This window comes from Talpa occidentalis, unplaced genomic scaffold, assembly GCF_014898055.3.
Source record: "Talpa occidentalis isolate TD23 unplaced genomic scaffold, MPIMG_talOcc4v2.1 talOcc4.11, whole genome shotgun sequence".
In the NCBI taxonomy this organism is placed as follows: domain Eukaryota; kingdom Metazoa; phylum Chordata; class Mammalia; order Eulipotyphla; family Talpidae; genus Talpa; species Talpa occidentalis.
Genome location: NW_023601104.1, coordinates 49869566 through 49885611, shown reverse-complemented (window position 1 = coordinate 49885611; position 16046 = coordinate 49869566). Strand labels below are relative to the sequence as shown.

General features: G+C 41.6%; 1 protein-coding gene across 10 annotated transcripts in view; it reads right to left on the bottom strand.

The window, feature by feature from the left end:
• Positions 1–16046, bottom strand: part of NPAS3 (neuronal PAS domain protein 3) — an 846848-nt gene that overhangs the window by 19406 nt on the left and 811396 nt on the right. For all 10 annotated transcript variants that reach the window (XM_054689778.1, XM_054689784.1, XM_054689786.1 and 7 more), the window contains 2 exons: positions 8761–8954; positions 4335–4441 (listed from right to left, as the gene is read on the bottom strand). In XM_054689778.1, the coding sequence (XP_054545753.1) occupies positions 4335–4441; positions 8761–8954 (301 nt within the window). The remainder of the gene's footprint in view (positions 1–4334; positions 4442–8760; positions 8955–16046) is intronic.

Genomic DNA, 16046 nt, shown 5'->3' with positions numbered 1-16046 from the left:
TAGTCCTGCATTAAGTAGTCGGCTTGCATTTGGCGATGAGATGCCTTCAGGAGGGAAGTGTAGGGGTTATTGATGCAAAGCGGCATGGAATGCATTATGTCAGGTAGCTGTGTAGTATTAGTTTTGTGAGGAACTATAGAATTTTGTAATTAAGAAATAAACACTTAAGCTACTGTATTTTTTTTTTTTAACTGTCCCTCTCCCCGCATAGACTAGTAGACCATACATTTTATCTCGACAGGATCACATTGACAAGCTACAAGTTCTCTCTTTGAGAAATAACTCTTGCAGGGCTTCCTCACCCTGGGTAGGTCTCTAGGAAGGGAAAATTGCCCCCATATCTGTCTCTCTGGCTTCTTTACTACAATCCCACAGCTCCTAAACCTGCTGGTAAGGCATAATATTATAAAGGGTAAGGAAATTTTCCCCCAGGCCACTCCTGGGTTTTAGAGAGTTGTTGCTGATTTGACCCTGGAAGAACCCTAAGGAAAATTCCAGGCAAATTCAGCTCCTTCCATAGACAAAAGGCTGGATTTAGAGGACACAAGAGAAATGCTAAGCCTGTATCTCTGGATTAGCATTTGGGTTTTGCCTTTTCATTTTTCGGGCTGAAGGCTGAGATGGTGTAATAGGCGATCTGGTCGACTATAAATTCAAGGTGACACAGATGTTCCAGGTCACAGGAATGGGTGGCTCTAGAGAGACCTGACGATCTCAAGGTTAATATCTCCTGAGCAACAGAGGACTGGAGGGTGACAGACAAAGATACTCAAGTAATCATTATATGAGTGGTTTAAAATTCAAATTTTGAAATGTTGACTGGGCGGATTTGACCTGAGGAATCCATGAAACTGGGTTCAATGACACCAGTGAGCTGACTCACAGAAAAATCACAGGGCTCTTTGGTCACAGTATGAGAGAAGAGGCCCTAAAACTCTCTCGGTGTGTGTATCCCAGTGTGATATCACTAGCCTACCATGTTGGTACAGATAATGTGATTCTTAGTGATTCTTTATGTTGAAATGCAGTGACCTATCAGGCATCTCGTGTTAACCTAGTGGGAGGGTAGATGAGCAAAAGTTTCTGGTTCAATTTATTAGAGTTGTCAAGTTCTGGTACAGCCAAGATCCTCTTTGATTTTTCTTCTAGAGACAAGTTCATTTATGGATTTATAGATGTCCATGCTAGGAAAAGTATGTAAATGATAAAGATTGCATTTTGAGTTACCCAAGTCTATTCAATCTTTTTTTTTTTTTAAGTTTTTACTCATAAACTGGAGCCTAAGAAATACCATCAGATGTCAAAATATCAGAAATACTATCAGATGACTCCAACCTGTCTTTCATGGACAGAACCAGGAATTGTGCCAATAGCTCTAGGAAGAAAAGCTAAATAGTTAATGTGGTTTATTTTTTCACCATCCCTTTGTTTTAGAATTCTATCTTATTCCTTAGTTGCTTCTATGTCACCATGACCTTCCCCTGCCAAGAAGGCACCATCGAGGCATCTTTCAGTAATAGCCCAGGGCTTTGGACAAGCAAGATGCTGTGCTGGCTTTTTGCCTTTTCTTCCAATGTTTGCACAACCAAGACTTATTACATGCTCTGTCATTTTGTTACGGGGCTGGCTTTGGTTTTAGAATTAGGTAAACATCAGACATTCCATCACACAATTTTAGACTCAATCTTACTTTATAATGATGTTAATGTTTATTGTACAAAGCGAGATGCATTTGTATATTTTAGCATTTTATTTCAGTCACAGAATGCAAAAGCTGACATTGGCATCAGTTTGATTTTTTTGTGTGTGTGATTGAAGATATTAAGCACTACAAGAACGTTGAAATTTCAATCTGATTAGGATCAAAATTCTTCAGGATCAAAACACTCTTTTTCCTCCCCCTACAGTTTTACTAATTGTGTGCTACTTGACATTGTGGAGTTATTCCACAGCATGATAGCTAAATATGTGAAGTGTATTTTACTGTGCAGAATTATCAGCTCATTCTATTTGTTTTTCATGTGTTTAAGGTTATTAAAAGAACTTAAAATTAGAAGTCATGTGTATGAGTTGAAAGAGTGAACTCAATCATTGTTAGTCGGCTAAATCATAAAGCAATAGCCGGTATGTCAATATCAAGTGATGAAAAAAATCATGGAATTTGAAAGCAGGCCCTTCTCTGTTTATTAGTTGGCAAGATACCAGAAAAATTAGGAGATGAGCACAATAGTGAATGACGGAGTTGTTTATTTTCAGCACTCTCAAATTATTCCGGTTACTGAAAATGAGATAAGAGTAGATCGGAAAGAATGGCATCAAACATTTGTTGGAGACCTTTGCTTTATGGGAAGAAATGAACTGCCCTGGCTCACTGTTCCCGAGGAATTGTGTTTCTCCGAGCTGTAAATCAAATCCCAGAGAAGACAGCATGATGTTTACCAAATAATAACAGAGGATGACAAAGTTCTCTTTTGTCAGCATCAGGTTTCTGGATTTAGACCTCAATTAAGATTCCAAAATGAAAAGGCACCCCCTCTCCCTACATACGTGGTCTGTGATTGTGTTCTCCAAACACCACATTCATTTTTAAACGTTGAATCTCTGGCATGTATTGGCCCAGAAATACATTCATAGTTTCCTACAAGGATCCTGATTTTTCTCCATTTTCTCTCAATTCCCAGCTACAAAGAACCTGCTGGTTCTTTTCAGGAAACAGCATCATTTTGTTTTCCAATTAATTGAAGAGCCATCTGCTTCTGAGATGCACGACACCATTCGTTCTTAGCAACAAGTGTGCTCCCTAAATCCCTGGTGCACAGTACCAAGGCACACACTCTGGATTGGGAGGAGAATCTGCTGAAGAGCCTCCTGGCCTGCAGGAGGCCAGGAGGCCAGGAGAATCTGCTGAAGAGCCTCCTGGCCTGCAGGCTTTGCCCAGAGACATGGCATACACAGAACTTGACACTGAACTTGGCCTCCTGTCACTGGTGCTGCTACAGGGTTAAAAACACAGTACAAGAAGCTTACACTGTGAGACTTGGCTAGCTTACTCTCTCTCCATTATGTTTTTGAAGATCTGAGTTTGAAATAAGCAAACGACTGCAAAGGGCAGGAAAAACCAGAAACAGCTCGGCTCAACCATGACAAGAAAGGGGAGTGGAAGTAAAACCTGGCTGATTTTACTATGTGGAAGTTTCCACTCATCCGTGGCACCTCATACGTACAGCAAGTCTTCACTTAAACATCATTAACAGGTTCTTGCAAACAGCAACTTAAATGATGGTGTAAAAGAAACAAGTTCTTGAATAACATCATTTCATTCAAAGGCGGCTGGATTTTTTTTTTCCTCTCAATATGACAGCAATGATGTTGAATGGAATGATGTAATTCAAGGACCTGCTGTATTGAAAACCAGGATTCAGAATGGGGTTTAGAATCTTCTAGAAATATAAAGGCCCTCCTCATCTTTTAGGAAGAGTCTATTGCTTGGTCATAAAAAGGATCTCTGGCTGGAAAATGGAAAATGTCAGTGCCTTCCTAAAAGGGCCACATGATCGGAGCCTCTTGCCCTATGGGATCATCAGACTCCTTACCAGTGTAAACAGCCCAGTTGAATTTGATGAGGCAAAACTGCAAGTGGACACTGGTGTTCAGGTGACTGCTTTGGTCTTGCTTTGCCTAAATGCCACAGAGGGTGCTTTGGAGGTCAAAGCAAAGGTGCTGTGGGGAGGGAGCTGGAAACCAGACTCAAAAGAGCTGAGATTAGTTTCTCTCTCCCAGGAGCTGGGAGCTGGGGTGCCTGGTCCCCTGAATAACCTTCTTTCTAGAGACACAGTGAAAACACATGGCTTTTGAGAGCTGCTATGTTCACAGGCAGTGCTCCACCCCTGCCCGGGGCCTCCCCCGAGGCCCAGTTTTTGTGTCTAGTCAAGTAGGAATTTTTATAGGCTTTGGCCTATTTGAACTTGTCCTCTCCCATGTACACTTTGAAACTGAGACTACACATTTCAGAGTGGAAGTTGCTCTCTAGAAAATGAAAGGGTCAAGAAAGCACTTAAGACAAAGGTTCCCCCATCACTTCATGGCGGGGTGAGCATAGGAGACCATGAAATCTTGGGTGAGCGCTTAAACATCCAGCAATTTCTCTGGGCCTGAGGTCCAACTTTCAATCTAATTCTAACACCAGTTGAAGAGATTTATGTCTCACTTTTTCTCACTGCACTCTGACAGTCATCTCAAATGTACACAGAAGACAACGGGGAAAATCAGCACCGAAAAGAAACAAACAGCAGAGAGAGGACACTAGCCAGAATGCCAGCATGGGAGGTACTTACAGTCCAGGTGACTGTGCCTGATGCCCTCGACATCTTCCGCGTGGATGAAGTGGTAGCATCTCTTCCCCACAATGTCTACAGGGGTCAGATCCATATAATCACTAATCCTACAAAGAGAAGAACACAGGCTGCAATTTCAGAAGGGGGGAGGTTACAGAAACTGTCAAATGACTTAGAGACGGACCATTTTCATTATGCCAGGGGATCAGGGAGGGAAACCCTTTATGAATAAGATCCCTTCTTATATAACAGACTTTTTGAAAAGTAGGAAATGTGCTAGATCAAACGATTGTTTAAGTAATGAGGTAGGCTTTTTCTTTTTCTTTTGGCATCGTCATTCCCATGTAGACAACATAATTCCATGAAATTATTGAGAATCAGTAACAATGCAAGATCCTCATTAGAGGCCAAGATAATTCAAGGTTACATAATAAAATAAAAACATGTTATGTTTATACCAAATGATTAGAGACACCTTTCATTTAAACAGATTGGTCTTCTAGTGGGTATTTCCATGAAAAAGGGCTTCAACTGCTTCTTGGCACAAAGTCCAAATTGGCATTTCAAGGGATATAATTTAAATGCTGAGACATACAGATGCCTGGGGGTATTATCTTTTTTAGTCTTAGTCATCTGGGAGCACAGCTTTCCCTCCTGGCCCTTTTAACTGGTACTTTGTGGTGGATTCCACACAGAAACTTTTAAACCATTTCAGCAGCTCTTCCAGGCCCATGCTCCACAGTACGTGTGTGTAAGCCTCTGTCATTGATTGTCCAGACGCCAATGTAATGTCCTCAGGCAGGAGAACAGAAAAATAGAACAAAAACTGGAAAACATGCTGGGGGGGAATCTGCCGGCTTTACACAAACACGTCAAAAAGCTCACTGCCCTCCTTCCTGTCCAAGTATAGACTCGTTTCTGTCCGTCCAAAACAGAATCTATCTTTTGTCTAATTTATTCTCTTTACTGTCCCCATCCTTTTTCAGGATAATGGCTTATGATAAATGCAAACCTGAAGTGAATCTTTAGAAATGCCATGTTTAAGAAACCCTTGAGATCAGTGTTAGGGAGTTCAATTTGGCTCGTAAGGCAGGGAAGTGAGAAACGAAACAAAAGCAGGATAACGGGGAATATAATTAAAACACACTACCAGTAAGTGTACATCTTAATGTGATTTAAATCATATTTTTGGCCAAACTAGAATTTTGGTAAGATAAGTCTACATGAGGAAAGAAAAAGCAGTATTTTCTGACGATTCATGGTTTTCTGGTATGAAAAGGATTCTGCTTCCCAAGTGCAGGTGACACCCCCTTTCTGGAAGGGAGGGGACAAGGATGTCCTTAAAAGGCCCGCAGTGGTGTTTGTGAATTTGCCAGCTCCTCAGAGAGCATTAGATGTTGGCTCTGCCTGAGAGCGTTCTAGGGACTGTGGAGGAGAATGGCCCCCGGAGTCCAGGAGAGGGCTTCAGTTCCTAGTTGGCAATTCCCTAATTAAACAGTGAACCCAGGAAAAGGCCACTTGTTCTTGAGAGAGGACATTTCTTCAGCTTATTCTTTCTTTGAATGAAATTTTTCAAAAACAGCTGAAGCACAGATAGGTACCAGAGCCTGTCACCCTTGTGAATGTGCCCAGCCCTGTGTTCCAGAACCACTTCATATACAGCCATGTGTCACATAACAACAGTCTTGTCACTGGATAGCCGCCATAGAGTGTAATTACACACACACCCTGAGGTGGTTCTTTCCTACACACCCTGGCTATAGATAGCGATGACCATCTTGGATGCATGCTCTTGTGGACAGAAGGCCTTATGCAGAGAGGGACTGATGTCAGTCTGATGGCATCTTTTACACAGAGCCTCAGCTTCTTTATCTGTAGAGCAAGCTAAGAGGTTGGTGAGAGATGGATGAGTGAGTTGAATGCAGCATAGTACCTGGTACACAAGTACAACTTTTTTCCTCAGATCAAATATGACATTACCTTTGGCATGTTTAAAATTACTATCATCTTCAGTTGGGAAATAATGCTGTGTGGTCATTGGTTAATAAAGGGTTGTGTAAAACATTTTCTTTTTTAAATGGAAGAAAATATGCTTAAAGTGGATGACAGAAAATGATCTCAGTTACTAGAATGGCACCATCAGGTACTCAGGTCCATGGAATGTGTCAAAGAAATAATCTGTGATCACAGGAATGAAAATTAAATGGTTTGGACTGGACAGTCATGGGGAGTTAGGTAAATAAGATGAGGCTCCCTTTTTGGATGGGATGGCTGAAGGGAGCAGACATGTTTTCAAGCAAGCGAAGCCATAGTCTATCCTTTGACTTTCCATCTGCCTCCCTGGATGGAGCTCAGTTCCCACCGTTCTACATTTTAAATTGGCGAATAAGCACCTTGGTGGGCGTGATTATGTTCTTTCATGGTGCTTAAATATAAAAGGTCCTTTTCAGTGGTTCTTCTGACTAAGTCCTTGCCATAGCCTGACTTCGAAGAAAAATAAGAGTCAAGGAATGTAGGAAAACCCCACAAAAAGTGGCTGAGTGCATGGGGTTTTGCATCCAGCAGATCTGGCTTTGAAACTTGGCCTTGAGAAATTCACTTTATCTTTCTCTCTAAGCAGAAACTACCTGAAGGTAACAGAAATAGACTCAGTGCCTACCTCACCAAACTGTCCTAAATATTAAACGAGAGGGAATATATAATGTTACCTTTGCACACTGCTGAGTGTGTGAGTATGCAGTAAGTGCTCAATATACATTAGTTATCTTTAATACTACATGTCAACTCTAGATAAATCCTTCTGGCTAACTCATCTTTCCTGATATTCTGTGCCATTCCAGAATACCTGATAGAGGGAATTTCAGTCACAGTGATAAAAAATTGAATAGATGTCAACTAAAAACTAGGAAAAAAAAGTTCTAGCGTTACATATAGTAACAGGTCCATATTTTTTACCCTGCCGAACACTCCTAGCTCAGGTAGGGAGCTTTTCTCACTGGTGGATTCTTTTCCTCTGAATCAAATCCTGACTAGAAACAGTGTTTCTAACTTGATCTCAACATCTTTAGCACTTTCCAATGGACTGAATGCAGAGATCTTTCTTCCTCTTGGCTAGACCATGGAGAGGTAAATTACTCAAGTCACTTGGTCATTCTGTTCCCTTATTCCCACTTCTAAGGCTATTACAGGGCTCCGTGAACATATCACCCCCTTCATGCCTGACAATAATCATGAAATAATCACGAAGAGACCCTCCCAAACTGACCCAGTGTGATCCTCCCGGTGGCACTGGGGGCTCGTGGACCACCGAAGCCAGCCAGCACGCGCTCAGGCCCTGGCTGCTCCTCTCCCCACACCCTGTGAGCGCTCGTCTTCAAATCAGTCTGATGATGGGCTGCTGACTTCTAGGTGAAGGGTCAGAAGGGGCACTGTCCCATTTCCTTGTCCCTTGCTTTGTGCTTAATGGAAAAAGTGAACTTCTTACCCAGAGGTTAAAAAAGTCCTTTTATAAGAATTCAGTCTTGAGGAAGGACTGCCAAGTCATTTATAGGATGAGTCATCGTATTTTTAATTTATAAAAGTGACATCCTGAGGATTACAGAGTTTTACTTCATCATTTTCCAAATTTTTCTTCCTTTTCCTCTGGGACCTCAACTTCTCCTTGGTTTTCCTCTGGTGCTGCAGACACTTTGGCCTCCTGGCCCCCTTCATGTGAAGCCCTTACTGCTAATGTGGATGGTATTTGGAGGTGTGGCTTTTAGGAGCTAATTGGGTTTATAGGGGATGGTGAGTGTGGTGCCCTCTTATGGGGTTAGTATGCTGATAAGAAGAGGTAGAGACCAGAGCTCCCTTGCTGTGCTCTACTCTCTTTCTCTCTCCCCCCACCCCATGTGAGCACACGGCAAGAAGGCTGCCAGGACGAGACCCTGCACCCTGATCTTCCCAACCTCCAGAACTGTGAGAGATAAATGCCTGTAGTTGAAGTCTATGTAATGCGTTAAGCAGTCTGAGCTGATGCGTGCTCCAAGTCTGTATGATCACTGACCACCATGAGGCTGAGGCCCTGCCACAGCCGGAAGTGAGTCTGGCTGGGGTGACAGGCGATCCCTTTCACTGCATCATTTTGCCAGTGATGTCTCAGTCTCAGGCCTGCTCTATCCTTGGGCAGCCAAAATGAGTCTTAATGATGGCATACAGATGTCTGGGTATCCCAATTCTTTCCATTGTTGTTCCTAATGTAAATCAGGGCAGCAATGTAAAATTTAAATAAAAAGCATGTTTGGTGTCAGTCCAAGCAACCATTAAAAATAAGATCAGGATTTATAATGAGCCTCAGTGGGAGAGTAAAATTCTTCAAACTGCTGAAAACACCAGCCCTCATCAGTGTGCAAAAGACAACAGGGCAAATGAAAACAAAAACAAGTACCTATTTTCACAGTAAATGATATTGAGGTCCATATTTACTCGAGTGACGAACATATGGCAGTCGATTCTGACTTCATTGATGGTAGGGGGCGGCAAGGCATGAGCCACGACCACGAGACCCATAATTTGGCTGGGGACGGTCCTCCCGTGGGACAGCGACACCCTCAGTCGAAGCCGGCCTGTTATATGAATCACCTGTAATAGAACATTAAGCACAGGAGACAGTCAAATTTGCATCTGGGATGTAACAGTATTTCTGTTAAGAAATGCAAAACTACATCTGGACCAACCAACATTAGCTACTATCTTCTGTAATCATAATGACTATCAGAATGTCCTCAATGTCCTTAAGGCAAGAGACCAAAGAGAAATAATGTTACACTGAGCATTTCTCAAGGCAGTGTTATTACTGTGCTATTGCTATTTTTCAGGACTTTTTTTTTTGAACCTTTAGAGAAAGTTGATAACCATAGAAGATGACCAGAAAGTTGAGTACTGAAGTGCATAAAGAAACATTTGCATTATCAGTGCTTTTTAGTGGGTGATGTCTGTCTCTCCAAATTTATACTGAGTCGAATTACATGGCCATCTCCTTTCAGAAGTGTGACTCAGAGCTTTCCTTCATGTGGAGGTTGATTTTGCAAAGGTCACAGACTCCAGTGAAGGAATGACTCAGTGGCAATGACAACAATGGGTCCTTTGGAGCACAGATATAGTGGTGCCCTCTGCAGTCGAAGGGGGCAGGTCTTTGGCTTGTTACTTGTTCCCTGAGCGCATACGAAAGCAGGGTCGGGAAGACTACACTACTGGCAGCTCAGAGGGACTTGCCTGGAAACCAGAGGGAGACTATTGGGCTGTAATTTTCAGTTTTTTAGTCAAAATATACCATAGACCATCCAGACATAAAAATAGGTTCGTCATCCTTCGTCATTTAAAATGGTGCTATTTTTATAAAGGCGTCATTGGAAAAGTTCCTTTGCACATAGAAAGGAGACACAGTGTCAACTTCCTTAAATGATGTTTTGGGAAAACAAAATCACAAAAGAGTGGGAAGTGTGAAGGATTTGTGTGGCTCTGCTTCAGGATGATGGAAAGTCAGGTGTGTGTGGGGGTTTAGAGGTGTGTGTGTGCGAGTCCCAGCTGTGTTCTGAGGTCCATGTTATGTCATGGGGAATCTTTCAGAACTAGGTTGTAGAAGTAATCACTGGGACTCACTGTACCATGGAGCTCAGTTTAGCAGCTAACTGAGTTTACACATTTGGTTTTCCTCTCCAAATGCATCACTGAGCGCCAAACCATCTTTTGGGATTCTACTTCTCCCTCTTTGCCATAAGGAACCAAAGGTGGGAAGTGGGTCTCTTGCCTCCTTGGGACAATGAGATCTAGCATCTCCTCTCCTTCCTAGGGGCCTGACTGGTAATTCCTTGTCTGTTTTGTTTTTGTTTCCCTTAAGTTATTCAGTTTTCCAAAAGCAAGCCACACTGCTGTCAGTCAGCAAGCAGGATCAAAGCTCTGGGGCTGCCCTTTGGAGTCCTGGCTGTTCTAAATAATACCTCTTCCCTGTCCCCTTCACATTGGAGCCCAGCGCGGCGGATCTGGAAATAGCAATGAAGAGGATTATTTAGGTTATTTCAGGAGCTGCTTTCGACCACCCACATTGGACGTTGACTAAATTCATAGTTAATGCACCTTTGCTTCAAGCTTTGGTCAGATGAGCCACTTTATGAATATTTGAAAATGTTCCTAGAGGCAAGGATGCTAAAACACCATCACAGCCACACATTTTTTGCAAGACCTCATTAACTAATAAAGAAATAGCTAAAAGAAATGGGATTAACTTCACAGGAGGGGTGTTAACAGCGCCTGGTCCTCCTCCTAGCTAGGCTTACATAGATGCTCATTTATCATTATTTGTCTTGTTTTATCAGGAACACTCAGCTTCTTGGAAAAACACAGATCTATAAATGCTCAGGAAAACACACACCCAGAAATGATATGTTAAATAAATCCCCACTTGATATTCTATTCCAAAGCAATTTAAAGGTGCCCAGGCAGGGAAACATTTTGGAAAGGCAGACAGGCTCTGGGGGCGGGGGGAGCTGTCTGCATGGCCGATGTGCCTGGCCTCCAACATCAACTTTGCCTGTGGCCACTGAGATGTTGAAAAGGTTTAAAAGTTGCGTCTGGGGTTTCTAGATTTGCCATGTTCTGACTTTGTTACCCTGGGAAAGTCACTCAATGTCTGTACACACTAATTTCCTTTTCTGTGAAATGGGATAATGATGGTTATGAAGTTGTATTATAAAGAGGAAATAATGGATAGGAACACTTTATATTGTAATGAAGTTTACAAATGTCACTATGAACCTGTTTGGCTTTAAAAATACTTACTGAATAACTGTATAAAGACCAACTATTCATTCTTAACCAAAGGCCTAATAAATGAGTTACTATTATTTGAAGGGGTCATAAATTTCATATTTAGAAGAAAATTTGGAAGGGTGTATTTTCGGTATTTTGTGCTTTCATTTCTTAGGTGAGGAAGGCGACTCTGGAAAGTCCAGAGTCATATAATTAGAAAATGACAAAAAAGAGCCTGGAATGGAGGTTTCTAGGTCCTGTTTGTACTTTGACTTTGTTAGGCCTGTATGCACTTAAGTGCATATTCATATTGAATGGACATTGAAAGTTTATACCAGATGCCATTACTACTTTAGGGAAACTGCCTATGAATCTTTAAAATTTTTTCACTTACAACCAGAGGCTCAGGTTATTGAAGGGCTTTGAGTAATAAAACAAATTAGAAGAAGAAAAAAATACCTAAGGAAATTACCAGTGTAGTAACTAAACAGTTGTCAAGAAAAGTCAAAGAACAATCAGAGGATGTTTGTCTAGATGTATGTACATCTGGGGGTGAGAGAGGGTAGGGCTGATGAGAAGAAAGGGATATTTGATAGATCCTGTAATTAATTTCAGGGTTTAAATTGATGTCTTTTCCCTAATCCATTTCACAATGCCAACAGTCCCCCGCCCCTCATGTGACAGGTTATGTTCAAATTTTAGAAACATGTCTGACAGCATGCATTCAAACATAGGTGATTTTTTTTTCTACTTTATAGTTGCTTTTATGGCCCGAGATGTAGAGGAACTAGTATTGCCAGCAGGCTGGGTTCTAATCCTGGCCCATCGCCATGCAAATAGGATGCTCAGAGAATTGAAATGATTTGTTTAGTTTCCAGGTAAGTCAGTATACTAGAAGTTAAAAACTTAGTACAAAGATAATAAATACAATGTAAAGGTGTTTTTGTTTTCTCAGTAAGTTCATCGAAGGGCATTTTATGGATCTTTAGTTTCTAAAATACATTATGTGCAAGAGACCTTACTAGGTGCCAGGGACCCGAATCAAATGTAAACCTATCCTCAGAGTTTCCAGACTACACAGCAGGAGACGTAGCTAGTTACATGTTACATAGTAATACTGGGGGATGACACAGTGTCTGGCAAGAAAGAGGATCTCCATCCTGGTTATGTCACAGAATCACCTGTGAAGTTCTGTTATCTGGACTTCTAGGCTCTAAACGCAGAAATTTTAATTTTGTGTGATGGGGCTGGGATCCAGCAATTGTTTGTTTCTTAAATTTCTAAGGTGATCCCTACTACTGGAAAATATCTGGCCAGTGGGTTCTCAACCCATTGAGTGGTTCTCAACCTTGCTACATGTTAAAATCATCCAGCGGGTCTTTATAAAAAGTCCTCTTTCCCAAGCTATAGCCAACACCAGTTAAATGGGGAGCTCTGGGCTAGGGTCCTTCCAGGTCTCATAGGGCTGCTGAGAGGATTATGTGATAATGTATATTAAGTGCCTTGGTATGTGCCTGATACACACCTGCTTAACAGAATCTTTGGGAATTCAGAGTAGGCAGAGAATCCTTTTGACTAAATAGGTTAAGAAGGCTTTATGAAACTGACATTAGAGTAAGTTGGTGACATCAGACATGACCACAAAATGGTGAAAGGAGTTTCCAGATGAAAAAGTTAGATGCCCTTTTATGTTCTTGTAGTCTATCAGAAATGCCCAGTATTCAGGACCGATGTCAGCAGGAGATGACAGACATGGGCCGAAATGACAACAGTCAGGAGGAACTGGCAGGGGTCTTGGGAAGGAGAGCCAGCACCAAGGTGTTTGAGCCTGTTAGCAGGATGCTGGAGAGGATAGACTAAATGGCAATTGGGAATGCAAGAGTTGCTGTGAGCCTGGAGACAGATTCCTGTAAATATTTTCATTTTGTATTTTGAGCAGTCTGGAGAAATCCTGGGTGACACGTCCAAGGGATCACTGGAAAAAGGGGGTTTGTACAAGTAGGGGATGACGGATGAAATGCAGTTTTGGAAGGTTATTTATTTTTGCCTAGAAGTGATTGTTAAAACTAAGACATTCAATGGGAAAATACAGACTAGAGAACACCCATGGGACTTTCCCCTCTTTTGAGTATGTGAAGCTTAAAGCAAGTTGTATTTTTCTCCAATTTGAGTTTCTCTTGCTCTACAGTAGTTACTTCTGTTTTAAGAAATTGAAATTTCTCAAAGCTGTAAACCCCCTTTCCTCCATCCACAATTCCATTCTGACCTAAATGCCAAGCTTGCCATGTAGTCACTAACCCCCCACGTAACATCCCGTAGAATGGAATGGCTTCCTTGTAAGGTTAAGTAGGTGAATGGGAAATGATTCTGAATATACGTATGTGTATATATATGTAAATGTGTATGCATGTGTGTATAGATATATATGCCTACATATATACGCCTAAATATATACATACATATGCCTGATGTTACATCAAGAACCATGATACAATAAAAAGAGCTGAGTAGCTTTTAAACAAAATGAACACCGTGGAGCAGAAATAACAGTGAATTGGAAAACAACAGCTTTCAATGCTGGTTCTGGTAACTTTGGCAAGTTATTCAGCTAGGGCAAGCAACATTTGCTCAGCTATAAAATGGAGAACAAGAATTGCTGAAGTGATAATGCCTAGCTTCTAGCTAGTTTCTAGAGAATTCCATGACCTAATCCTCAGTAGAGTGACCTTTATTGTTCTGTTGCCTTCCCCTCCCCCTCCTTACTTGATGGTGGTGTGGGAATTTCAGAGTATAGCTGCAAGTTAATAAATGCAGAGTTTACTTTAAGAATCAATAGGGTTTTTGTGGGTCATATATGAGTTGGAACAATGCTTTGGTTCTGGCCAATGCCAGGTAAAAAATATCTCTGTGTTCTAAAGGTTCATCTTAGTCTAGTCTTAAATCTAATCTACAGTCACTCTTCAAAAGAGATTTCTGAACTGAAAGATCCTTTGCCCCCAAGCTCAATTTTATGTAAGAGCTCAACTCTCACTCCTTTTTCATTGTTCCTGTTTTACCATAAAGAGCTGTAAAAAATGCTAGGCCCATATTTCTCTAAACATACACAGTGCTACTGGGGTGCCATCACAGTGAAGCAAAACACACAGGATTTCTGAGTTGAAATCCCACCCTTTTGATAAAGTGTCCAAATAACATTATTTGATTACTCCATATTGAAGAAATCATTGTTTGACTTTTATTTTTCTTCTCTGATGCAAGCGACGTGTGCATGCTATAAGCACAGGTCTGCAGAGTTTAGGATGAGTGTGGGAGTGTTAACAAGCCACGTTTCTTGGACAAATATATACTTCTCTTCCTGCCATATGCTCCTTTCCATCGTCTGTTAGTGATAAACACTTAGATGTGCTCCACTAATATCTCCTCATTATAAACAAGCCCATCACAAAGACCTTGATAAAACCTCCCCTCTGTCAATACTTAGGCAAGAAAGTCCATGACGGAAAAACACATCTGGAAGCTATTCTCCATTTTCTGTAGGAGTAAATCTCAGTGCTAGTAATAGGAAACATTTTCTTTTATCAAAAGGAAGTGCTAAATATTATGTGCATTATTTTCTACACATAATGTAAAATACAGAACAGGACTAGGCAAATGGGGGAAAAAATAGCTGCAGGGATGAGAATTTAGAGTAATGAATTTAGAGCATCTTCAGAACATCCTTTAAGGGAATCCAAATTTACCTTAAAAGTTAAGCTTTTTTTCTGGCAGTCTGGTGTTTTTTCTTTTATTTTCCTATGGATGTCTAATTTAGCATACAGATCATCCAATCACTAGCTCAGGGAGGAGAGTCAGCTAATAATTTGTAAGTGATGGGGGCTTTGAGGTGGCCCTCAACCTGCTGAAAGATCAGGGCTTAGCCAGGTCTTCTGAATCAAAACATCTAGCCTACAAAACAGCACAACAGCTTCATCTAAACCAGCATGAGAATATCACCCTCTTGTAAATTACTCATGCAAATTTTTAGGAAGTGTGTTTTCCCAAATTTAAATCGCATTCACAGGTTGGAGAATCTGCCCTAGCAGCTATCAGTCTGCCTCTAGCCCCTGAGATCTTTGCATAAGGCCTCAGGCTGGGAGTGGGGGAGCAGACCTATTAGCTGAGACTAAATACTTGTTCACAGAGGCAAGTGCTATGCAGAAGAGGTTTCATACTTAAGAGGAGCACCTTTGGGCCCTCTGAGGGGCAGAGGACAATAGAATGCCATCTTCCTTCCTTTTTCTGGATCTCAGAATTTATTTTGAGAAACTAAGTGTACTCCAGTAGACTTTGCCATAATTCACACTGGGACAATAACTACTGAGACAAGATAGGCAAAAGTTGACTTCTGAAGGCAGAGGTGAAATGGCTGGGGGAGGAGTGGGTAGGCAAGTTCCAGGCAGAAATGAACTATTGGCTGGGAGGGGGTGACAGGCAGATCTCTTCCAGGGTTAAGGTGGATGCAATAGGAGGAGGTGTAGGAATGTCATCAGTCAGGTATGGGCATGGCTGGCAATTCAGGAACTGCTTGGGCTGTTGGGGGTGTTTCCATGAGGAGTTCCCTAAGATCAGGAATCTTTGCTATTGGGTAGCACTTACAGAGAGAGGGCCAGTAAGAACAGGGGTGGGGTGGGGATCTCAGATGGGCTCAACGTAAAGGTAGCTCTGGTGATGGAGGAGAGGATGAGGTGAGATTCATTACTAGAGAAGCACCCTGGTCAAAGTAAAGAAAGAGGATCCCTGGCAGAAAACAGTTCTGTTGTATAAAAGGACTACAATCAGATAGTTAATTCCCAAAGACTTGCGATCTTTGGTTTGAATGGAAACAACTGTTTGATGCTTGTCTGATTCCCGAGAAGACTCAGCAAAGGTCCGCTCAGGAAGTGGACA